The sequence below is a fragment of the Trachemys scripta genome, chromosome 9 (genome assembly GCF_013100865.1).
Source record: "Trachemys scripta elegans isolate TJP31775 chromosome 9, CAS_Tse_1.0, whole genome shotgun sequence".
Taxonomy (NCBI): Eukaryota; Metazoa; Chordata; order Testudines; family Emydidae; genus Trachemys; species Trachemys scripta.
The window spans coordinates 4788038-4813644 of NC_048306.1; the positions used below are offsets into that span (position 1 = coordinate 4788038).

The 25607-nt window shown below is 42.3% G+C and overlaps 1 protein-coding gene across 1 annotated transcript in view; it reads left to right on the forward strand.

Moving 5' to 3' along the window:
• Positions 1-4435: 4435 nt before the first annotated feature.
• Positions 4436-25607, forward strand: part of SLC9A6 (solute carrier family 9 member A6) — a 28671-nt gene continuing 7499 nt past the window's right edge. Inside the window, exons 1-11 of the mRNA XM_034781029.1 lie at positions 4436-4702; positions 5222-5299; positions 6697-6773; positions 8618-8730; positions 11670-11775; positions 19800-19941; positions 21359-21464; positions 21884-21972; positions 22155-22268; positions 24028-24139; positions 24757-24910. Of these exons, the coding sequence (XP_034636920.1) occupies positions 4451-4702; positions 5222-5299; positions 6697-6773; positions 8618-8730; positions 11670-11775; positions 19800-19941; positions 21359-21464; positions 21884-21972; positions 22155-22268; positions 24028-24139; positions 24757-24910 (1343 nt within the window). The 5' untranslated portion in view covers positions 4436-4450. The remainder of the gene's footprint in view (positions 4703-5221; positions 5300-6696; positions 6774-8617; positions 8731-11669; positions 11776-19799; positions 19942-21358; positions 21465-21883; positions 21973-22154; positions 22269-24027; positions 24140-24756; positions 24911-25607) is intronic.

Consider the following 25607-nt stretch of genomic DNA (forward strand, 5'->3'; position numbering starts at 1 on the left):
ATAGAGGACCTTGTCATGCATTGTGTAGTAGCACTGGAATCTTGCCTTGGATCAGCACTGGAATCTTGCCTTACCGTGGAGCTTCATGGTTATTAACATGATTGAGATGACATGAATGAAACCAGCAGTGGGATTAAGATGACATGATGAAATCAACACATTGAGGCGTTTAGGAGTATGGGCAGAGAGAGGTAGAGTTGAGCTAGAAGGAACAGTCAGGTTATAACTTGACCACAAAGCTTAGCCCTTACTAAGTATATGTTTAGGATTGAAAAGTAGCCTCCAGTATTTAAAATTGTAGCTAGTATTAAATGTCTTTTATTTCAGTTTTCCTGTTGGTTGTTAGTTCTAATTGGCGTTGCATGATTAGGTGCTTGTGATTGAGTTCGTCAAGCTGGTAGCTATTGTACTGCAAACGTCCTCAGCAAAAACATTGTCCAAAAGTTGTGATTTTTATCCATTCAGCTTCTTGAGTGTTGGTGCCCTATTTTCTCATTCATTTTAAAACCAATGGAAGAAGGTTGTTTCCATCGATGTGCAAAAAATTGTGTAACCCACTGATGAGTATGTTACAGGACCCCCGATTCTCAGAGGATATGAGTTGGTACAGCCCCAGCTAGAGAAACTTAGTTCTTTAGCTCAAGCTGTAGTAGTTCATGCTTTTATTTCTGGAGATCCGTGGTGTGTCAGCCAACATGGCAATTACAGAGTTTTTTCAGACTTCCTTTTGACTCCACTTGTCTCTTGAGGTTGTCTTCTTTGTGCTACCATTACCCCTTATCCCATCCCAGGGTTGTTCTCCCTTCATTTCTAGAGGATGTCATGTAATTTGGATCCTAGACTAATCTGTACTGTGCTTTTTTTCCATCTTCACTTTCCTAAACTGAATTTAGAGAATCTGTAGCAGAATGAATAACACCAAATACATACTTTTTCAGTGGTTGCATAGGAAAAGCTGGACCATTCTCTGCCTCTATGGCTTTGGGGGAAATATTGGAAATTTGCCTCTTTTGAAGACTGATCACAAGTGAGGAATTAGGAAAAATGAAGGCTAATCTCTTGAAGTGCTGTAGAAGCTGTTTGGACCCTGGATTGCTCAGCAACAGCTAGCTAAAAACTGCACAGAGTAAACTACTTAAGCTTCATCTTTGCCTGTAAGTCCTCAGACTCAGGTAACTTGGACTCAGGATTTCCGATCCATCGGGATTTGAGTTTGGGTACTATAAAGCTGCTAACTAAGCCCAGAGGATGCCAGCACAGGTGTAGCATATGTTGGGTTGGATGGTATTTTGAAGAATTAGCTGATTCTGGGCTGAAAACCTATCCGCTGATTCCATTAGAAAGCACTGATATTTGATCTCTTTCAGCTGCGTCTCGTGCCAGTAAAACACAATGCTAGGGTTCAGCTTGTTCATATTTCCACTGTAAATGATAACACCTCTCTCTCTCTCTCTCTGTTTGTATCTCTCTCATAAATTGTGCTGGAGGCTAAAGTCTGCCTGCAATAAAAGACATAAGCACAGCAGTGAATTATTTCAGCACATTGGAAAATAGCATTTTGATGGTCTTTGTGCTTCACACAGATGTTTAAAACGAAGCTCTCCCAACCCAGGCATCACAAAATGTAAGATCATTAAAGCTGTGTTCATAGACAGCACATGATCTTAATTTGAAACCCTAGCTCAGAAATATTCAGAAACACCTAAAAAGCCTATGGGCCTCCACTGTTTGTTGGAAAGGTAAATGTGATGAAAACAGTTAGCTTTGGCATCTTGTTTCAAAATGATCCAATTAATCTACCATCCTCGCCTTTAAACGTTCCATGCCCTTGCTTCTCTGCGTCAGCAGGCTCGCCACCATCAACCTCCAGGCCAGGTTCAGGGAGAGGTTTTTATAAGTGTTACCAAACTAAAACATTAAACCCTCTCCGATTGTGGCATCACCAGAGTGGAGCTCCAAGCCAGCAATCTTTGCCTGAGATTTTATACTATTCCCCAGCAGCGGTAAGAAGTAGTAACACATATACATGGTACAGAGAGTGAGAGCTGACTGTGTGGCTCGAAAGCTTGTCTCTTTCACCAGCAGGAGTTGGACCAATAAAAATTATTACTTTGCCCACTTTGTCGCTCTGAAGTTCATTGCCATCTAGGGATTTATCCCTGGCACTTCAAACTAATGCTATCTTGTAGCCACGAGATTTCTGTTGAGAGGGTCAGTTACACCTAAAACCAATGCAGGGCAGGCGAGATTTTGCCTAGGTGTGTCCCATGTTTCAGTATTCATCTTCAGCGTAACACTGGACCATTGTCAAAACAGATCTGGTTTGGGCATAGCAACATTGTCCCTCCCTAAAAGGTAAGTCTGAATGACAAATCTGCATTTAGAAGTGAGGATGTGTCACCCAATGGGTCAGACCCAGGGTGCTTGAGCTCTCATTTTTGTGTGTGTATATTTTTTTTTGCATACTATTTAGTGATTCTGTTTATAGTAAGGGTACTTATTTTTGTTCTTTAACATGCTGTCTTTCAGGCTCTTCACTCTGTTAACAAACACAAGATACAGTATCTTTAAGGCTTGGATGGTCTTCTTAGAAAACATTATAGGTTTATCCAGTGCTTTCCCTCACCTGCTTTCCATGGAACCGGAAATTTATTTGGCAGGATATTGCAAGGAGCAACAGGTGTTGAGGAATTTTAACTTAGAAGCCAGTATTGTTAAGGTGCCCCTAAATTGTTCAGATGTGCACAGGGTCATGTACAGATCTGTTTGAGTTGGTCTGAAAGCTGGACTGCAATGTGCAGAAAGGCACCTGCTAGCAAACCAACTTGATCAAATGAAGCACTGCTTTGCAAAGATTAAAAGACGTGGAGAAGCAGATGAAGAAAGACGAGATCCCTTAGAAATTCCTGTGGAAGGTCTTATCAAGTCCTACCAGCTTCCAAATGTTAAAAATGATCATTGAATGAACTGCCTGGGTTGTGTTAAGGAGACTCAGACAAGGTTGACAGTTATTCTTACAGTTTCAAATATTCATGACAGTCCTAAAATCATCTCTTTCCAAGAAAATACATCTATTGTGCATACCAAGAGGGGCTTAACATCCCATACATCAGTCCAGTCAGATTTCTCTTTGGGTACTAGCTGTCGTGTACACTTGAAAAATCTGGAGTAGGGCAAAAACTTAACAAGAACTTCTTTATTCTGTGATCAAGTATCAGAGGGGTAGCCGTGTTAGTCTGAATCTGTAAAAAGCAACAGAGGGTCCAGTGGCACCTTTAAGACTAACAGAAGTATTGGGAGCATAAGCTTTCGTGGGTAAGTACTTGCATCTGAAGAAGTGAGGTTCTTACCCACGAAAGCTTATGCTCCCAATACTTCTGTTAGTCTTAAAGGTGCCACAGGACCCTCTGTTGCTTTATTCTGGGAGCCCCTCTCGTTAATTCTCAGTCACTTTGCTTTTGTGGGTGAAGCTGGGCCTTTCAGTATAACTTTAATACTGGTGAGTTTGTGCAATGAGTAGCGCTTTAAGATTGTCCTTATGCCAATGAAAAAAGTTGAAGACTCTTGTGTTCTTTGAGTGTTACATAAAAGATGAGTGTTTTCTATATGAAAGGAATGCACAGCACTGTCCTTATTGTATGGCAAATGTATCCCCCCTACCCCTATGAATCAGCTGAGTCAATAACAACTCATTAGCTGGCAGCAGCAATATACTAGGTGCTTTCTGATCAGCCGGTTTGCAGTATTGTGGTTTTAGTGCACGGGCCTGCAACTTGTATAGTGCCCTTTATTTGCAATACAGTTGACTGGCCAAGCAACAGGAGTCTTAAACTCAGCTCCACAGCATCCCTCTTCCTGATTTCCAGGTGCTACACTGCACTAAACACCTTCCACCTTGGCAGGACTGATTTCCACCTAGGACTCTAGTAGTGATACTGCTCCTTTTTTATCAACCTGGAAGAGATCTTTTATCCTGGTTAGAAATCTTTCAATCCTCTAAAGCTGTTATGGTGCCCTAACACACTAATACGTATGTGTTCCTCAATTCTAAAAAGAATGCACAACCATCTCTGTGTATTTCCCCTCAGCAGTGCAAGTATTTTATTCTCTTCTTTTATATAAATGTTTATAGTTTGGGAAGGCGTCATGGGAAACGGGGCAGTTTCTGTGTGTGAAAGTTTCCAGTCAGTGGGATGTATATGGTTTATCTGCCCACATCTCAGGTGTGTTTCCTGGATGTAGTAGCTGCATCCTAGGAAATGCTAATTCTGTCCACCCTCAAGAAGCAGTGTGCTACCAATATGGGCATTCTGCAGGTCAGTATGCTAGGAAGAAGTTCTGATGAATTTTTTTTTTTTTAAACAGGTTTGGGGTTTTACAGCTCTGAGAAGCTGGCGAGGAGCTAGTACAAATTCAGAGTTTATCTACCACATCTCTTGGTGGAATTTAGATGGTTAATATTTACAGATATTGCATAGCTAACGTTGTGTCTTTATTTCCAGGTGTTCTGATGGGCGTCATCCTTCGATATGGAATTCACGTTCCCAGCGATGTTAATAATGTAACCTTAAGTTGCCAAGTGCAAACCAGTCCAGCTACTTTGTTAGTAAATGTTAGTGGGAAATATTATGAGTATACCCTGAAGGGGGAAATCAGCCCTCATGAACTTAATAACGTTCAAGATAACGAAATGCTGAGAAAGGTGAGCTGCTTAGCGTCTGGAAACTTTGCACGGCATAGCTCTTGGCAAATGTCCAAGACAGGATTTGTTAAATCGGGGGGAGGGATAGCTCAGTGGTTTGAGCATTGGCCTGCTAAACCCAGGGTTGTGAGTTCAGTTCTTGAGGGGGCCACTTAGGGATCCGGGGCAAAATTGGTCCTGCTAGTGAAGGCAGGGGGCTGGGCTGGGCTGGGCTCAGCTCGATGACCTTTCAAGGTCCCTTCCAGTTCTATGAGCTAGATAGGAGTTTTGTTCTCAGCTGCAGCAGGGGCAGGATTGGGCCCAAACTGTAAACCAGAACAATAAATATATTCTTACTACAGTAGCTAATTATATTGTAAAAGGTACAAATTAAAGGATTGCATATCATATTAGTCTTGTAGCTTTCATGCCAAACTGTCTTGTCTGATTATATATAAAATATGCAGCATATTCTGATTACTGTGATTTATTTTGTCTCTTGAAATCTTAACTTCAACAGATTTTATTCTTTTTAAACAGGTGACTTTTGATCCTGAAGTGTTTTTCAATATCTTACTCCCTCCAATTATATTTTATGCAGGATACAGCTTAAAAAGGGTATGTCTCATTGCATTTCATTTTATTTGAAGGTCGTAGGTGTTTAAAATGCTTGTAGCTCTGGAGTACGGTAATACAGAACAAAGGTCAGCAGGCCTCATTTGTAGTGCACAGTCCTACGTTGTTAGGGTACGTCTATACTTACCCGCTGGTTTGCCGGGAAGCAATCGATCTTCTGGGATAGATTTATCGCGTCTTGTCTAAACACGATAAATCGATCCCGGAAGTGCTCGCTGTCGGCACCGGTAATCCTGCTCCGCGAGAGGAGTAGGCGGAGCCGACGGGGGAGCCTGCCTGCCGTGTGTGGACCCGCGGTAAGTACCTTTAAGTTCGAACTAAGATACTTCGACTTCAGCTACGTTATTCACGTAGCTGAAGTTGCGTATCTTAGTTCGAACTGGGGGCTTAGTGTGGACCAGACCCAAGTTATTTCTAGAGTGGTCATCGCCAGAGTGACTTAGCACAAAGGTTCTCATGCCATCCTATACTGTGGTGTATGTATACAAAAAAAGGAGAAAAGCTTAAAAAATATAATTGTGACTTTTATAATCTTTGTCTGAAATCTCCAGTTTTTGTTCAAATTTGCACTCAGATGTGAACCTGCTTGTCTGCCTGATCCCTTGTAAAATTTCTGTCTGTATCCCTCCCCAAAATACACAAGCATAAAGGATCAGGTATGGGAGTTCCCGTAAAAAACCAACGAAGACTGGGGACATGGAAACTATAGGCATGTCAGAGACTTGGGTCCAGTACGTGTTAGAATATTGTGTATGGGTCAGAGCTGTCTCTTGGGATCCCGAAGTTATTGAGGCAGTTGTTACCAAGACTTACGAAAAGCAGAGGTAGGGGCACTCGGCTTTTGGCCTGGGTCACTGAGGAGAACATAAGCTTCCTCAGGAGTTCCCCAGGAGGCAGCTGTTACAAACCATTTACAAGCACTTTAATCAAATTAGGTCACGTGAAGCTTTTTTTGCAGGCTTGAAATGAGCGACAGGTTCCTTGTCCTATCCAAATCTATGAAGAGTTAATATGTAAGGAAGGAAACACGAGCCTGTTTGGCTCATGTAAAAGGAAACAATCCTTCCAGGCTTGGAAATCCCCCAGTCCTCAGCAGCAGCAATCTGCTAAACAAGCTGCTAAAAGCAAACAGTTTGTTCCTTATTATTATTTATTAGTAGTAGTATTGTGGTAGCACCTAGGGGCCAGATCATGGATCAAGGCCCCACTTTGCTAGGTGCTGTACAAACACACTTTGATTGCCCCAAAGAATTTACAATCAAAGTATAAGACGAGATGCTGACAACACTTCCTTAATGTGTATGGTCTGAGGAGCGTACCAACAGTTTGAATACAAAGCATCCGTACAGCTGTAATGCAGTGTGTTTCTTCTCTTCTAGAGGCATTTCTTCAGAAACTTGGGGTCAATCCTAGCGTATGCCTTTCTTGGAACGGCTATCTCCTGTTTTGTGATAGGGTGAGTATTTGAAGTCCATCCACAGGTTTTGGCAATATGGAGGGCTTGTACTCTGGTTGCTAGCTTGTGCCAACACATCTGTGGTGCTGTTACCTATGCTGGCTAGATTAAAGGTAGTATGGAGATGCCTACCCATTCTGTAATCCTATCTTCACTTGCCGTATAGATATAGCCTTAATGTGGAGTAAGATGGAGTGATATGATTTGAGCACAGGACTTAGAACTAGAACTCCTGGGTTCTAATCCCAGCTCTGACAAGATACTCAACCTCCCTGTCTCAGTTTCTTTAAAGGAGGAATTAATACTATTTGCCTACCTTTCAGACGTGTTGAAGATCAATTAGGGTCTCACAAATATCATACGGTATTTCTTGGTTTCTAGTTACTACTACAATAAATAGAATATTGATATAAAAATATTAAATTGGGTTTAAAAGGTTTCCAGAGGTTTTCACAAGTCTTTAAATACCAGGTATTACTTGCGAGACTGGATCAGTGAAAGAATCGGTAGATATAAGTAACTAGTGAGGCACTGGTATGAAATATAGAGCGTCACACAAACTGCATAGTGGTTTAAAAAAAAAAACACCTGAACTGTAATAGTGTCTAAACTGAAAACTTGGCCTAAGAGTAGCGGTTTCTACAAACGTCATTTTAGTGTTAGCAGTAAAAAAAAATCTCCCAGAGGGATTAAGGGCTTTAGGAGTTGCTTCAGGAGAAGTACGGAACGCTGCTGTGCTGTGATCCATTCTTTTGGTCTGTGGTAGGGCACAGTGCTACTAGACTGGAGAAATGCAGCAGAAACCTAGAAGATGATGTAAACTTAAACCCCCCCCCGAAATTACCTATTTTAATTTTCTTTGCCTAAAAGATATGGAAGTACCTCGGGGTAGAAGGAGTTACTCTAAGTAACACAAGATAAGGCTATTGAAGTAATCAGTAGATTTTTCCCTTCTTTCTTCTTTCCAGGAAGCCAACTATTTCATATCTTCCTTCCCTTTCCCCCACACATGCTGTGTTTGATCTAACCTGTGATTAGTGATGTGATGCCCTTTAGCTACTAGGATACAATATGTGCATACGTAGCAGTAGCTGAAGCAAATTTGTGTTTGAAAATGTCCCTTACTATTGCAAGAGAGCAGGAGAATTACTGTGATGTGTTAAATTGGCAAGTTAATGGGGCTTGGGTTTGCTCCCGGATATTGTTGGTTATGCCATGCTGTGATTCTATTTAGTATTATTCATCCATACAGACAAAGGGAACTAATTCTTATTCTAAGTAGTAAAAATGTGAGAATTACATAGGATGTTCTCAAGAGGAGATTGTGGAAGATCAAAGCAACCTCAGCCTCCATATAGACTTGTCTTAAACAAATTGAGAGAAAAAGAGGCATATTCCAAAGTCAGTGAAAGGTCATTACGTTGACCAGTCATATAAAACATTGTGGAAATTAAACCACTTGTGAGATGGGGGAGGTGCGATGGTCTGTACTACACATTCCACAAGCTGCTGACATATTTATCCTGTCAAACTGCGTGTATTAAGTAGCTTTATGCACAGAGTAGTTCAGATGTTAAATCCATTTGCTGCTAACCACATATACGGCACTGTATATTGATTAAATGGGAGTTGAGGGCTGTTAGCGCTTTGCAGACTTGCCCCCGTCTTTGATCGCAGCCCAACCTTTGAAAATCTGCTGTTCTTGTTTAATATAAATATTAAATAAAATATTGTGTATTGAGGTAACTTTACGGGTTAAACTTGCAAATTCAAGTGAATTGCATTATTTAAACAATATTCACATGCTTTTCAAATATCCAGCCATGTCTCTGCTTATTCAACAGGTCGATCATGTACGGCTGCGTAGCACTGATGAAAGTAACTGGGCAACTTGGAGGAGATTTTTACTTTACAGACTGTCTGTTGTTTGGTGCCATAGTATCAGCTACTGACCCAGGTATATTGTGATCCTTGTTTCCCCTCTCATGTTACCAAAGTATTGTTCTGTTTTGGGTTGGGGGAAGAGAGATGTGTGGCTTATGGCATCTTTCCCTGAGTTTTGAAGTTTAAGCAAATTATGACTCATTTTTAGAGGTAAAATTGATCTCCATCAAGAAAAATAATAATTGAATTATATATAAAAGCTGCCCCCTCCAAAGCCTTGTCCTCACATTAACGTCATTGGGAGGTAGGGTGACCAGATATCCCGATTTTTAGAGGGACAGTCCCGATTTTTTGGACTTTTTCTTATACGGGCTCCTATTACCCCCCACCCCTGTCCCGATTTTTCACATTTGCTGTCTGGTCACCCTATTGGGAGGCTGTCTGTCGATTTTACTGGGGTTTAGTTCAGGCCCACAGTGAGTGTGGTAGATGTAAGCCTCTAGCACCCTGTGCAAGCAATCAGCACTGCTCAAAGTGTGTGAATTCAGGGTGTTTTCGGGTATGTGCTAGACAATCTCTAGCCTCAAAGTTTTGCATGGATAGATTTTTTTTGGTCTTAATCTAAAATATGAACGGACTCTATCTAACCATAACAAGAACAATGGTGATTATTTTTAAAAATAAAATTTATTCCAGTCTGCTGAGCTCTTTGTAAATCTAAAGAGCTATACAAACGCTAAATGTTGTTATATTTGAATGCAACAAGGTTTTTTTGCTTGTTAACTGTCTTCATCACATTTGTACTCATCAGTATAATCTAATCTAAGAATACAGAGCAAAAATTTGCCCTTTTTTTTCTGGATGAGTAGAACTTGAATTTCTTCCATTGGTGCCTTACTTCGCAGCAAATTTGAGTAAATCCTTCAGGGGTCTGAGACACTGCAGCCTAGCTCTGCCTCCTAAGTTATAGCCATTCTTATGGTGTGTCTACATAGCATCTGGGTATGTCTACTCTGCGAAGTTGTCAACAAAACGTTTGTCTTTCACGGGTACTTAAAAAAAAAACCCCTCCCCCCCACCCGCGAAAGACAAAAGTTTTGCCGACGAAAGTAGCAGTGTGAATGCGGCTTCGTCCTGCCCACAAAGGTAACGCCGCTCATGGGGCTGGAAGTATTGCCGACAAAGTACCAACAAAGAGCGTCGATACAGCCTTGTCGCTAAAAGCTGCGTGCTGTAGACAAGCCCTCAGTGCAGGTAGACAGACATGCATTGGCTCTGCTCTAGTGCTCTACGCTAAAAATTGCAATGAGGCCACTGCGGCACAGGTGGGCTTGCTCAGGCCAGCCACCTGAGTATGTGCCCGGGGAGCAGGCGGAATTGCATTCAGGTGTGTAGCCTGTGCCATTGTGGTCGTGCTGCTCTTTTTAGCAAGCCGGCTGGAGTTCGTGTCTACCTGTGCTGAGAAGCATCCTCCGAGATGCCACGCAGACATACCCGCGTAGATCTGTTTAAAAGCTGCTATTGACATCTTGTGTTGTACAGACTGGGCAGATTTTGTGTACGTGCAATGCCTGTGTCTTTTTCTCAATCTGGACAATAACATGAATGCCTATGGTTATTCTTGCTAGATGGAGTTTAACTCCTACCTCCTCATCTCACCCATCAATTACTTTCCGTTTTAAAAAAATAAAATAAAAAAACCACCGCGGCATCCTAAAATAAAGGTCCAAAACATAACCTCTTAGCTTAGAGTCACTGCCTTGTTTTGGATCATTACTGTACGGTATCATAGTATTGTTCAATTTACTGTAAAAGTTGTGCCCGTACACTTAATACAGTCAAGTGACACTGACAGTTACCCCTTAATAGAACATTTTAAAATATGAACTCAAATCCTGTCCCGGCTTCTCCCAGTGTGTTTTGTGTTGTCCATTTGTTGAGACTGTTAATTCTTCTGGGCAGGGATTGTCTATTCTGTCTCTTCTGCAGCGGCAAGCACACCGTTAGTGCTTAACAAATGATTCTCTTTATGGCCCCTGTTCAGGAAAGCAGTTAAGTATATGCGTATGTCTCACTGACTTCAGTGGGACTTAAACACATGCTTAAAATGAAGTATCTGCATTAGCGGCTTTCTGCAATGGGCATGTTTTCTTGAACCAACCTGGTTTTGGTCATTGGGTCCTATGCTGCTTCAGCCTGAATAAAGTATTACGTGGATTTTAATCTCCTGTCAATCAATGAATGCCTTTGTTTGTGTGTAAATGGGTTAAAGCTCCTTAAATATGCATATCTGAGTTTCTTGCCTTTCATATGGTAATTGTTTTAAAAGGGTTTTTAGGGCAGTCACATTGCATTAGTCCAAGCCTATGTGAGAAATGCCTCCGTGTGACTTTGCATGACACAAGAGCAAGGACTGCAGTGTATTACATCTTGCTTATTCTAGACATTCTTACGGTTCCCATGAAACTGACCGTAAAACTTGGTTTATTTTCATTACCAACTCGGAGTCAAACAGTTGCAGAAACAATAGATCAAATTCCAATCTCCATTACACTGCTGTAAAACCAGAGTAACTGGAGGCGGAATTTGGCCCGTTGTTTTGTTGTTTCCAGATGACCCCAAAATTCTAACATGTACTGGCACTTTCCTTGATGTTGGTTCATATTGATATTAACCAGCACTTCTAGGATCTTATGATAAAATCAAGACTACTCTGAGATTAAGAGAGAATTAAAAAAGGCCTCCAATGGGGGATAACTCCGTGTTATACGGGGGCAGAAACAGGTCTTCGTTCTGTATGTAAAAAACAACATAAACTGTAAAAAACACAAAGTTGAGTGGGCACAGGGAAGAGTAGCAAAGACTGCATGAAGCATTGCTACACTGAGAAGCAGACTAGTAAAATACGAAGGAAGGTAGAATTCTAGAAAGGCCAAGTTTGCTTTATATATATATCTACATAAAAAAAGTAATGGCCTCTTTTAAATGTCTCTCTATTTTTCTGTTTGTCAGTGACTGTTCTTGCCATATTCCATGAGCTTCAGGTTGATGTTGAGCTGTATGCCCTTCTCTTTGGTGAAAGCGTCCTCAACGATGCCGTTGCCATAGTCCTGTCTTCGTAAGTGTGTTCTGTTTTTTTAATCGTTGTGTATGTCACATGTGAGACACTAAAAATCACCTGGTCTTGCATCAGAGAAAATAGAAATATCAATATTTATAATAATCAGAATTCATTACTAATCCACCTAATACAATCCTCTGTATTAATCCCCCTCGAATTAGCCTATCAATGAAAGACTGCTGCTGGGAATTGAAAGCAACACTGAGGCCGTAATTACAGCTATTACAGTGCATGTTTTGTTATTTATTTTTTTTTGCCTACTGAATGAGTCAATAGGAAATCTTAACACCCACCTGTAATGTGAAAAAGGAACAACACGTCTGCTCTTTTGCTGTGGCATCCTGCTAATGCTACTCACGGGTGAGATCACTCGCAAATAATTCTCCACCCACACACACTTGCTTTTCCTCTAGTGGAAATACTTGGGAAAGCAGCTGCTTCCTTTCACCTTCCACATGCCATGGCATTGAGAAGAAGATAGTTGTTGCAACTGTAGTTAATATCTGGACTCAGAGCACCAGTGCCAGAAATTCAGTATCTCCTTAAGTCAAGTGGATGCTTTCAAACTTTTCTGCATCTGTAACCTATTTTTCCTGCATATTCATTGTATTTGTTATCATGAAAGTTTTGTTTTGAAATATATAGTATTTGTGATCATGGCAGATTCTTTTATGGTTAAGATGAATGCAGAAAATAATTTAGATCTTCTGAAACATTTGAGAACCCAGACTGGTAATTGTCCACATTTTAATTACAATGTGTGGACCAGTCCTGCACCTCGTATCTGAGCAGTACTTACTAAATTGAATAGCCTATTGATGTCTCTTCGACTATTTGTATTAATCTCTTTTTGTTTTTATATTGGGTCCATCACCAGAGTATGTAAGCATTGCATGATCCACCCATATTTAAGATGTGTCCCAGCATAAAACTGAACATGAAGGGTGTGTGTTGCAAGGTTCTGGGTGAGAGTAGGTGAATATGTTGCACATCACAGTGATGAAATTCAGGGCTGGTCTACACACCCACTAGCCTGTGTGAACCTAAATAAATAAATCAATTGTAATTCATCCCTTTTGTTGCAAGTTCTGTATGTGGAGGCTCATATTTCAGATTATGAGCATCCTCTTCTGATTAAATTAAATCGAAATAAAACACTCTTATTCAGAAATCAGAGCATTCACTTGTACAAGTTGTACAATAAAAATGGTGTGAGCTACAATCCATTGAGTTATTTTGGTGCAAGGTTGTGTGTAGCCCTCCCCTCGAAATGGGGAGGAGTGACAAAGGTCGAAGTGTTATCATGACCTAATACACATCCCTTTAGCAATGATGTCTAACAGATAGAAACACACTTTTTAAATATACCCTAGGTTTGTAAGTAGAGAGTGCATTACTGTAACTAGTTGATTACATTGAAGACCTAAATATATAATCTACAAGGATTTCTCTTTGTGGATTTGATGCATACCAATTGCTCAGAGCATACTGACCAAGCTTACCTACCTTTAGTAAGTTAGCTACAGAAATCTCTTCCCTGACACACAAAAAAGAACTCATTTTTAAGTGTAACAGGAGAGTCAACTCAGTCTTGCTTGCAGTTGGAGATGATTACTGTGCTAGGAGTCCAAAGCTCTGATTTGTTGTCTCCCATTTACTGGGGTAGTTTTTGAATATTTAACAAAAAAAGGCAAGACTTTGGAGACTGCTTAGGTAAAATTCTGGAATTGTATGTAGGCTTAGATCCTGCCTGCCCCAGCATCTCCAGGACAGCTTTCCTCCTCTTAGGGTTTATCTGTACTACAAGCGCTACACCTACAGCGCTGCAGTTGTGCTGCTTGTAGCATATTGTGGATGCCTCCTACAGCGATGGAAGGGGTTTTCCCATTGCTGTACTTAATCCAGCTCTCTGAGGGGCAGTGGCTATACGTTGATGGAAGAATTCTTTAGTTGACTTAGCAGCTTCTACACTGCGGGGTTGGTTGGCTTAACTTTGTCACTCAGGAGTGTGAATTTTCCAGACCCATGAGTGATGTAGCTAAGTCAACCTAAATTTTAAGTGTAGTAAAACCATCTCCAATCTCCCCTCAGGGTTGAAAGGAGGGGAATGAGTTGAATAGTTAGCTGTGTTGTGGTGCATTTGCATTACCTACTTCTATTTCAGTCACGAAAGGTGCTTTGTAAATGCAAATTCTATTCTGCTCCCCCTTTCCTACTATAAAAAGGGGAAAACTGCATGCATAGTTGTTGGTTTTTTTTAAACATTTAAGTTTTTTGCTGCTGTTGCTTAGGAAAGAACTAAGAAAAGATTAACATTAGAATAGGGTGCTGCAGCATGCATTTAAAAAGCCTTAAATTGGATAGTTTACCGTTAAAATTCAATCTAGTAATAATGTGAATCTGTTGAAATGGTGGGTCAGGAGAAAACCACAAACTGCAGTTTAACTAAAGTTTTAATGTGGACAGAAGCTATGTGGGGCATTGAAATCTCCAAAGCCTCTGTTGTTATACTTGTTGCTAAAGCCTGAAGCTGTTTATCACCGTAGTATCTGAGCACCTTCCATAGAAAATCAATAGAGAAGTCCCTATTGAGCGTCTCTGGCACTTCTCCCTTTACGGGGCAGGTTTTGGAGTCAGGTGGGCTTTGGTGGGGTGGGCTTGGGAAGGCTTGAGGAATAAAAGTTGTGATTGAATTGTTGCTTATGGTGGAAAGGCTTTCTCAAAGAGAGGGGCTTTGCAGGGTTTCCTAAAGATGGTCAGGGTCTGGTTTTGCTTGATCTCCTCTGGAAGACTGTTCCATAGGCAGATCACCTGAGCTTTGTGATCTGCATTGTCCCCAAGGAGCACGGCTATCACAGGTTCATGGATCAAAACTTGGTCTTTGATGTAACTGGGGCTTGATCCATGAATTACTTTGAAAATTAGGACCAAGGACATAACTGGCATCAGGAGCTGACCGGGAGCCAGTGGAGAGACTTGAGCACAGGCCTGGTGGGCTCACGGCAGCCTGAGCCATGGAGAAGGGAGCAGCTGCAGTCTGTACCACCTGGATCCTGTGCATCGTCTTCATGTTCAGCTTCCAGTACCATGAGCTGTAGTGATGCAGCCTGCAGAGGACACATGCGAGGGTCATTATGGCCAGGTCCTCATCTGGGAGGAAGGGGTGACATTTCCTAGCAAGCTGCAGGTGAAACTGAGGCCACCTGACCATCCAAGCTTAGCGGGGAGTCACGCAGGGCCTTGAGCCTTCCCACCACTTTGACGAATGGGGCTGTGTGCCTTCGGTGGAAGGTGGTGACAATGTCTTGGCCGCCTCTTCAAAGCTTTTCTTCTTTTCAACCCGCATCACTTCGATCTCACCAGGGTTCAGTGTGAGACGGTTGGTCTTCGTCCAAGAGCCAATTTCCTGTAAGCCTCCTGGCATTTTAGTAGTGGGGTTGGCTGTATCATTTGAGAATGAGAGAGAGAGTTGAGTGCCACCAGCATACTGTTGGTAGCTAAGCCCATGGCATCCCAGTGGTCTCATGGAGATGTTGAAGACAGGATGGATCCTGGCAGGTGAGGGCCTTTAGAGAGGAGGAGCAGTTACCATCATCACTCTCTGAGCGCTGGAAAAGAGCAACTCCTGCTGCTGCGTCATGTAGAGTGTTAGCAGTTCCTTATTGTCCACTGTGTCACAGGCTGCAGAGAAGGCCGTCAATGTGAGTCTGGAAATCTTACCTGTGTCCACAACTGTGAGGAAATCATCTTTTAATGCCACTAGAGCTGTGTCCTGGTGCAAACCCTTATTGTGAGCAGTCCAGGAGGTTGGCTGATATCACGCATTGTTGGAGTTTAGTGGTTTCTACTTTCTCAGTGATTATGCCCAGGAATGAGGGGTTGCAGATGTGACGGTAGTTAGGGAGATCTTCAGGGTCACGCGTTGGCTACTTGAGGATTGGTGAGCTATTGAATTTTTCAAGGAGTTTGGTTGATGTGCTTCTCAGAAGGAGGCATTGACTGTTCCCATTCACTTTTACCAGCCAGAAGGAACATGGATCTTTCACAGTTGTGGCTCTAATATTTTTCAGGGCTTCTTGAGCTTTGGCATGGGTGATGAGACCCAAGGGTTCATTCCAGAGTCTGTCTTGGCTTGCGACATACAGAGTATCCTCTGGGGATTAGCTGTGCCAGGGTAGGATCAGAGGTTGCATTGAGCCATGTCCCAGTGATATAAGCAAAGCCAGGTGTTTCATCCAAAAGGGGATCAGGGATGGTGCTGGTTTTCTTGATGACTGACCTTGCATTTGGCAGCAGGAGCTTCAAGTTATTTTTTTCCTCCTCCATTGAACGATATTATTGATCAAGAGTTTGGCTTTAGGTGCCTAGGATGTATCCTAGTGGGTGGTGTTCTAAGGAGTTGTTTCCTCAACCCAGTGACAGTGAGGGCTTGGGAAGGAGTGGGGTAATGGGGTTCGAGGCCCTTTCAGGGGCTGGTCTTCCATGTCTCCACATCCCTAGAGTCTGGCCGTGTTGTGCTGTAGTCCAGAAGATTTGCATTATGGTCCTTAAACAGGCACCATAGACAAAGGATGGTGGTGTACTGCTGGGTTGTGGTGGGAAGGGGGGCATTTCCTCCCTTCTCATTTTACCCTCTTCTTTGTCATCACCACTTCCCATTTCTGGACAGGCTGTTGTTGTGGGGAGGATATGCAGCTGAGAGGGTTTGGTGCCAGTAGGGGACTGGGTAGCCAACAGGGTGGAACAAGCCCTTTCAATTCTCTAGATGCTGGGGGAGGGAGAGAGTGAGACACAGAATCAGACAACAAAATAAAAAAATCTAGTAAAATTGTGAAGATGTTTGTAAAGGCTCCCAGCTCAGCTTGTGGCCATCGCAGAGCCCCCATTCTGCTAGAGTAGATCTAACTCTGTATCAAACCTAATTTTGACCAATAATGAGGAGTTGATCACAGAACTGAAATTAGTGGTTGTTTAGGTGCACGTGGTCATGACTTGATTACGTTTGTTGTGTGTAAATAGAATAACATCCAAACCAGTAATATATGGTGCTATAAAGGGTCAAATCCACAAAGCTGAAAACAATTTGAGCCAAATCAGCTTGGAGAAAGAATTTAAGCAGAAAAATGTGAATGATAATTGGGAACTATTGAAGAATATTTTACTAGATGCCACAAGTGAGACAGAAAGCTATGCTGGTTAAAAAATCAGCCTGGCTTAGAGGGGAAGTGAAATCTGCTATAAATATATATAAAACAATTGGTAAAAAAGGGGAAGTTGATTTCATGAATACAAATTAGAAACTAGGAATTGTAGAAAATTAATAAGGGAAGCAAGAGGACACAATGTGAAATGTATGGCCAGCAGAATTAAGGACAATAAGGAGTTTAAGTATATTAGGAGGGAAAAGAATCCTATTAATAATATTGGTTCATTACTAGATGGAAATGGTAAAATTGTCAGTAATAATGCAGGAAAAAATATATATTCTATATTTGGTAAAAAGCCAGGTGATATATTCCTATCATACGATATTGATGAAATACTTTCCATTCCAACTGTAACTCAGGAGCAGCAGCCACTGAAGTTAGACATTTTAAAATGATCCAGTTTGCATACCTTGCATCCAAGGGTTTTGAAAGAGCCGACGAGGAAGCTCTCAGACCATTAATACTCATTTTCAAACAGTCTTGGAGCACTGGGGAAGTTCCAAAGGACTAGAAGACAGCTAATGTTGTGCCAATATTTAAAAAGGGTAAACAGGCTGACCTGGGTAATTACAGGCCTGTCAGCCTGATATTGATCCCAGGCAAAATAATGGAATGGCTGTTATGGGACTTGATTAATAAAGAATTAAAGGGGAGGGTAATATTGAATGCCAGTCAACATAGGTTTATGGGTTTTATCTTTTTTTGATGGGAGCGTAAGTTTGGTTGCTAAAGGTAATAGTGTTGACATAATATACATAGACTTCTGCATGGCATTTGACTTGGGACTGCATAACATTTTGATTCAGGAACTAGAACACATCAACACACCACCCATTAATGGATTAAAAGCTGGCTAACTGATGGGGCTCAAAGTGTAATTGTAAAGGGAAAATCATACCGAGCAGTTGTGTCTGTAGTGGGGTCCCGCAGGGATCAGTTCTTGGCCATGCTCCATTTAGCATTCCAATGACCTGGAAGAAGATATAAAATCACTACTGGTAAAGTTTGCAGGTAACACAAAGGTCGGGAGGTGGTAAATAATGAAGAGGGCAGGTCATTGATACAGAGCGATCTGGGCGCAAGCAAACAATACATGTTTCAATATAGCCAAATGTAAGGTCATATATCTAGGAACAAAGAATGCAGGCCATGCTTACAGAATGAAACACACTATCCTGGGAAGCAGTGGCTCTGAAAAAGATTTGGGTGTCGTGGGGGATAATCAGCTGAACATGAGCTCCCAGTGTGATGCTGTGACTAAAGAGGCTAACGCAGTCCTTGGATGCATAAACAGGGAACATTGAGTAGAAGGAGAGAAGTTATATTCTCTCTTTGTTTGGTACTGGTGCGATCACTGCTGGAATACTGGGTCCAGTTGTGGTGTTCCCAAATCGAGAGGGATGTTCAAAAATTGGAGAGGACTCAGAGAAGACCCATGAGAATGATTAAAGGATTGGAGAACACTTTACAGCGAGAGACTTACAGAGCTCGGCCTGCTTAGCTTGTGAAAGAGAAGGTTAAGGGGTGACTCGATCAGTCTGTAAGTAACTACAAGGGGAACAAAATTTTGGTAATTGAGGGCTCTTCAGTCTAGTAGACAAACAAGATCCAATGGCTGGAAGCTGAAACTAGACAAATTCAGACTAGAAATGAGCAAATTTTTAACAGTGAAAGAAATTAACCACTGGCACAACTTAGCAGGAGTGGTGATGGATTCTCCAGCTCTGGATGTTTTTTGAAAAGCTCTGCTTTAGTCCAACCACAGCTATGGGATTTGAAGCAGGAATTAATTCAGGGAAGTCCTATGACCAGTGTTATGCATGAGGTCAGACTAGATACAATCTGGCCTTAAAATCTATGCCTTCAGAGACAGCAAACAGTAGGAGGAATGGTATATTTGACTTGTATGTGCCCATGTCCGTGTTGTCTGGACATCATAGATAGCTGCAGCATCCTGTTAACTTAAACTTCACACAGTGGGCATCACAAACAGCCCTTCTCAATGTACTCCTCCCATGCCGCCAAACAACTGTAAATGAACTAGCAATTGTGCACAGCTTAGTGTCCAAAAAGGTGTCTTGCGCCAGGATGCGAGGGTCACTAAATTTGGGGTATTGCATAACATCATGAGGAGCAAGTTTCACAGTTGGGGAGCCTCCCTGGAAACGTCTCATGGCCAGTGAGAACATCTGGGCTTGTTGGTAAATGCGCCTTGGCTGTTCCCAGGCATCATGCTGCTCTTTAGGGAGATAGGGTCCAAGAGAAGGTGAGTCACATGGGGCACTATAGTTTGAGCCAGCGTAGTTCACAGAGCACAGGTGTAATATGCTCTCACTACCCACTCTGGGAAACAGGTGGGCTGCTACATTCTGGACTATGCTGAAGTGCCAACATGGGCTTTAAGGGTAGCCCCAAGTAGAGCATATTTTAGCAGAGCGGCATGGAAATGGCAAAGGCAAGGATGACCGTGGTGAGGGGTCAGTATCCTCCTGGAATGGCTCCTGCCTCCTGGCTACCTGCGGGTGACAAACAGTAGAATAAACCTCCTCAAAACCCAATAGTGTAGGTGGCTCCAAAAGTACAGAGAGAGCTTGATTTGGTTCCTCGAGCTGGTGCGATGTGTGCTGAGAAGTCAGGTGCAGTCGCAGCGTGGCTTCAGCACGCTACTTGAAGTCCCCTTTTTGCCTTTTATCCCATGTTTCTCCATCTTTTCGAGATCGTCATCAGTAGAAGCCATGGCAACAGCCATTAGATTAGCATGCAGCTCCACACACCTTTCTTCCTTCCAAACTAAGGAGTGTTCATTTCTTCCAGTTCAATCGTAGCATACCAGCCGGCGGGCGACAACAGCCACACGTTCGATGTCACAGCAATGTTTAAGTCCATTGGCATCTTCCTTGGGATATTCAGTGGCTCTTTTGCAATGGGAGCTGCTACTGGAGTAGTCACAGCTTTAATATCCTTTTCATTGGTATTTCAGAAAGCGTATTCCATGCTATTAGAATGTGTTTCATCTAATCATAAGCGTTTATGATTTTCTGTTCTAGTTTAATGAAAGCTGCTAAAGTTGTGGGATCAGAGGGAAGCCGTGTAATGTTACCCATTGTACAGAACATGGTCTGATTTCCTTGCAGTGTACAGTTTCTTTCTGCATCACAAACATTATATCATTGGGACAGTTAATATAGACCACTTCATTTTATTTGAAGGCGATTTCAGATACTACCCATTGTTCATAAGTTGCAGCTTAGTTTATCTAAGTCCTGCACTTGTTAGATAGCTCTACAAAAGGTATATTGGGAGTTAAATTCAGCGTGACTTCTTGTGTGAGTCAGGGAAGCAGGATCTGGCCTGATATATATACAGTAACTCCTCACTTAAAGTCGTCCTGGTTAACGTTGCGTTGCTGATCAATTAGGGAAGATGCTCGTTTAAAGTTGCGCAATGCTCCCTTATAACGTTGTTTGGCAGCCGCCTGCTTTGTCCACTGCTTGCAGGAAGAGCAGCCCGTTGGAACTAGCTGGTGGGGGCTTGGAACCAGGGCGGACCAGCAGCCCCTATCAGCTCCCCACGCCCCTAAAATTCACTTTGACAGAAGAGCATGCTTAATTTTGCTTGTTCTGATTTCTCTGCATACACAGTACTTCAGCACTCAAAATAACATTTGTCCCTTTAGACTAAAAATAATCAGTTGTGCAATACTGTACATGTACTGTAGATATATATAGTCTTTTGTCTGATGAAAAACATTTCCCTGGAACCTAACCCCCTCCCCCATTTACATTAATTCTTATGGGGAAATTGGATTCGCTTAACATCATTTTGCTTAAATTTGCATTTTTCAGGAACATAACTACAGTGTTAAGCGAGGAGTTTCTCTGTACCTGGCACAATCAACATTTTGAAGGGAAGATAAATACTTCTGTAGTGATTTTAGGTACACCTGAAATATGAATGCCCATGTATATTACCAAGTTGGGGACAGTAAGTCATCAAGAAAGTTTTCTGTAATTCTTTAAATCAAAAGTTTACATTACATCTCAATTCTTGGATTATGTGAAGTTAATTGCCTTAGGACTGATCCAACAGTTATTAAAGTCAATAAATATACTCCCACCCTAACTCAGTGTAAAAAAAAATATGGGCTTATCACCATGTCCTTACTCTGCCTCTGCCCTGCTGTTAGTATGGGCTCTCTCTGTCTCTCACCTTGCTGTTTGCAGGAAATTTGTCCTGATAGGTTTGGGCTCTACCATAATATAAATGTCTGATACTCAGAAAATAAGTTATAGCGTGAGTCTTCCTGTTTATTTGTTGTATGTAGTGTAGCTACAATCTGCTGTGTTAATATATTGTCCTTAACAGTCTGCAACGTCACCAAGTTTACCAAACTCCGTGAGTTCCCCTTGCTGGAAACTGGTTTGTTTTTCTTGATGTCTTGGAGCACATTCTTGCTGGCTGAAGCATGTGGTTTCACAGGTAAGATACAGCGTGTTAGCTGCTGCAAATGGGTAGGAGAGTTAGGGATTTGTATAGCTGAGAGACACATTAACACATATGTGTTGAACTACTAAATGGCTTCCCTATGCTCAAATGTATTTATTGCAGCCAATAATCTCACTCAGCATCAAGTAACTTGCACTACAACACAAAACGTATCATGTAGCCTAAAGGGAAAAAATCTAGTGATTCACTTCCCCTCACCCCCCACCAACCGCCCCAAATTTAAATTGTGTACATTTCATGAGTCTCTTGGGAGAGAAGACTAGAAGAAAGGAATGCAAAAGTTATAATTATTTCAATATTTTAGTGTTGCATAAAAATCAGGAAATATAAATAAGTAACTCTTGTTTCCCATTTTACGTACAAAAGTTTGACTGTGGCGTTCTGATCCCCAGGTGTGGTTGCAGTATTGTTCTGTGGAATCACCCAGGCCCATTATACCTATAACAACTTGTCTACAGAGTCTCAGCATAGAACTAAACAGGTAAGAACTGTTCAACCTCTGTGAATATCAAATTCACTTTTCTCTCTCCTTTGCAAGAGCTAGTTGGGTTTTCTGAATATGCCTGGCTTTTATTAAAAATCACTTTTGTGGACGTATTTTACAGGCAGGAGAGCACCTTTGTCTTATTGCAAGATAACTAACTACGTTTATTTTTTCTTTAGTTGTTTGAGCTTCTGAATTTCTTGGCAGAAAATTTCATCTTCTCCTACATGGGACTCACATTGTTCACCTTCCAGAATCACGACTTCAACCCTACTTTTATAGTGGGAGCCTTTGTATCCTTTGGAGCAACCCAGTTTAGTGGGCATTTCAGGCAGGAGTAGGTCAGGGTGTAGTAGGGAGCATTTGATGCACAGTAACATGGTTTACACAGCCAGTTGGCGCATAGTGCGTGAGTGTGCTGTAGATATACACCCCAACTTACTGCACACTACCTGTCTGTATAGACAAGCCCTTATGCATTTTTGTCTCGGTTGATGATTTTTATAGATGTCAATTTCTGCTTTTGCCAAGCTTTTATGTCTGTTACTTGAGTCCATGTCAGTGGATATTATAACCACCTCAGCCTGAAACTCTGCATTGAATTGTAAATGTGCTGTTGAGGAACTAAGGGTTCTCACGTGTTCCTGTGGTACTAAATAAAACTGTAGTGGTTTTGCAAGATGGAACGCTTCCTGTAGAAAAAGCCATTCACATCCGACTTTCTCTGTTGATCAGGATCGACTGTTAAGCTTGGCTAATATCTGAAAAATTCCTCTCAAATCAGCAGCATGAAAGCGTGAGCTGGTGCCTACAAGTAATGCACTAAAGGCTTTGCTGTTCTGCATATGTGCTTGTGCTAATGCAGACCGGGGGCTTGTCCTCAGACAAATAAAAGGGAATGTGGATGTCTCAAAACAAAGAGTGAGAGTTGTGAGGCGTTCAGTTTGGGATTGTAGGGAAACCAGGACAGCCTTGTAAAATTGTCTTCTCCCGTTTGCCTGGGTTGAGTCATTTGCTTTGGATGGATGAGTAAAATATCATGAGCTTTTTCTTTGTCAGGATTGGAGAAGAGAAATTGTGGCGGGTATGGTAAATGGTTGTGATTTTTTGCAAGGCTGTGCCAATGTGCCAAGGGGATGGAGAGCAAAGAAGTCCTGCCTGGGGAAATAGACAAGAGGAGTATATTGCGCCTCTGCAGTGGAAACTGGCTTAGGGAATGGGGACATTCATGAGCACTATGATGAAAATGTATCTCATGCAATTCATGACATTCGGGAAAGAAAATAAAAGCTGGAAGGGTTTTTGCATGTTATTGTAGGCAGAACTGGAACCTGGCTACAAGGTTATTGTTCCCGTGGGGGGCGTCAGTATCAAAAGGTACAGTTTAAAAGGGAAAGGCAAAAATGTGAAGGGGTTGGATCTCCAAGGCTGTGAAAACTGTGTGAGAATATTCCCTGCTAGCTGGACTCTTACAGCTTTCATTTCACGGGATAATCTGTAGGGACTGGCCCTTCCCTAGAGCATGTGTCCTTCAAACTCCAGCAAAGTTTGGAAATCTGGTACCCTTGGGAGAGTGACTTTAGCAGAAGGATGGACGTAGTCGGGATACCTTGAACTCCAGAAAGGTCCCTGAGGTTGATAAAGTTGCTGTAACTGTTGCTAGTTGACACATATGCAGCTAATAGTTTTTGAGGTTGAACAAGAGCTGGAGGGGAGGGGATGGAATGGAGAACTAGTGATTTTTTTCCCCTCTTCCCTGCTATGTAATTTGCACTGTATTCTTTGTCTTGTTTCTTTTGTTTATACTTGTCTCTCTATGATTATCTTGAACTGCAGTCCTGGATTCTGCTTAGATAAGATTGTAGTTTGCCCCTAACCAGGATATCGGAGCACCTGAAGCTGGGTTACTATCCATTAATTGCAATGGACGGGACACTTTTCAAGTTTCTTAAGAATCCTGGTGTACAGTAGAAATTGACTTTGAATGCAGATGTAGGGTATATTGGGAAATGAACTGAAGAAAAAATGTCCTTAACGTGTGTACAAATGTAGCTTGCCATCTTCCTGGGAAGAGCTGCTAATATTTATCCCCTGTCCTTTTTACTTAATTTGGGGAGAAGAAACAAGATTGGAACAAATCTCCAGCACATGATGATGTTTGCTGGTATGTTACCCCAGTCCCTGTGTCTCTTCCCTGCCAATCCCTCTCATGAATGCACGAGTAACCACCCTGTGTCAACAGCCTGAAACATTCTTCCTCCAACTTTAAACTCAGCTGGGCTACGTGTGAAACCAGGGCCGCACATCAGATATCCACATCCTAACTAGTTAATATAAATGTATCAGTTTTGAGTTCAGTTCTTCTCTGACATACAAAATGGCGTAGTGCTTAAGGGGCCAGGATACATTCTCAGCTCTGCCATGACCAGCTGTGACCTCGGGCAAAACACTTGACCTCTCACTGCTTGTTTTCCTCATCTTTAAAATGGGGATTGTAATGCCAGCTTCACTCAGCTCATCAGGGCACTTTGAGCTCTCCAATGGCAGGTGCTCTGGAAATGCAAAGGATGATGAGAACTTGATTGCAGCCAAGAGTAACCTGGCAGGCAGAATGGGTGCGGTTAGTCTAGGGAGAGGATTGAGGATGCCAAGGGTACACGACTTAGATTAAATAAGCCCCTGTTTGGGGCTTGTAGAAACCTGGAGATAGACAGTGGGAACCAGCATGGGCTGCAGATTTCATGAGGCTACTGGAGTTCACCACTTTGCCTTTCCTCTCAGGATTGCGAGGCGCCATGGCTTTTGCCTTGGCCATTCGAGACACTGCCACCTACGCTAGACAGATGATGTTCAGCACAACACTCCTCATTGTGTTTTTCACCGTCTGGGTTTTTGGCGGTGGCACTACAGCCATGTTATCTTGCTTGCATATCAGGTGAGTGAGCCCTTTGTCCCCCATCCTCTCTTTTCCTAGAATGCAGTGATCCCCCTGGAATCCGGTGCAGTATTGTAGCAGGACTCAGTATTATTTGGTTCCTTCCAAGGTGCAAGTCTCTGTGATTTCCCCACTCTGGAATCTCACAGTTGGGCCTTAAAACTGAAACAGTCGTCATTTCTAATCGCCTTATCCCATTATGGCAGTCTGACATCTGTTTCCATGGAGGCAGCCACCTTCAGCGGTGTACTTTAAGCTGTCTGAGACTCAGCAGTAAGTGCTGCTTAAGCATTGGGGTCCTATAGCCCGTAGGAGTTTTTCACAGGTGTGGATGATGGGGAGATCAAAGAAACTCATCTCCTTTTGTTCCTCTCTACCACTGTTCTCCCAAACATGCAGAGCACGCTTCACCCTTCCCTTCCAGTGCTCCTCTGCTGAGTCCCACCCCTTGTGAGAGCAAAAAACAGACGAGGTACATTGGACAACTTTTTCTAGCATCATATTCATAGTTATTGGCACCCCCACATAGTCCTGTGTGTTGTAACCATGGCCTCTGAATGCATTTACTTGTACTTATGCAGCGCTGTTAGCACACTTGTGGGGAGAGAGGGCTGGATTTTGAATATTGCGAGTGAGGTGCGTTAGCATGCTCTGGAACCATGCTCAGTACAGGCACATCAGACCACTTTCCTCACAC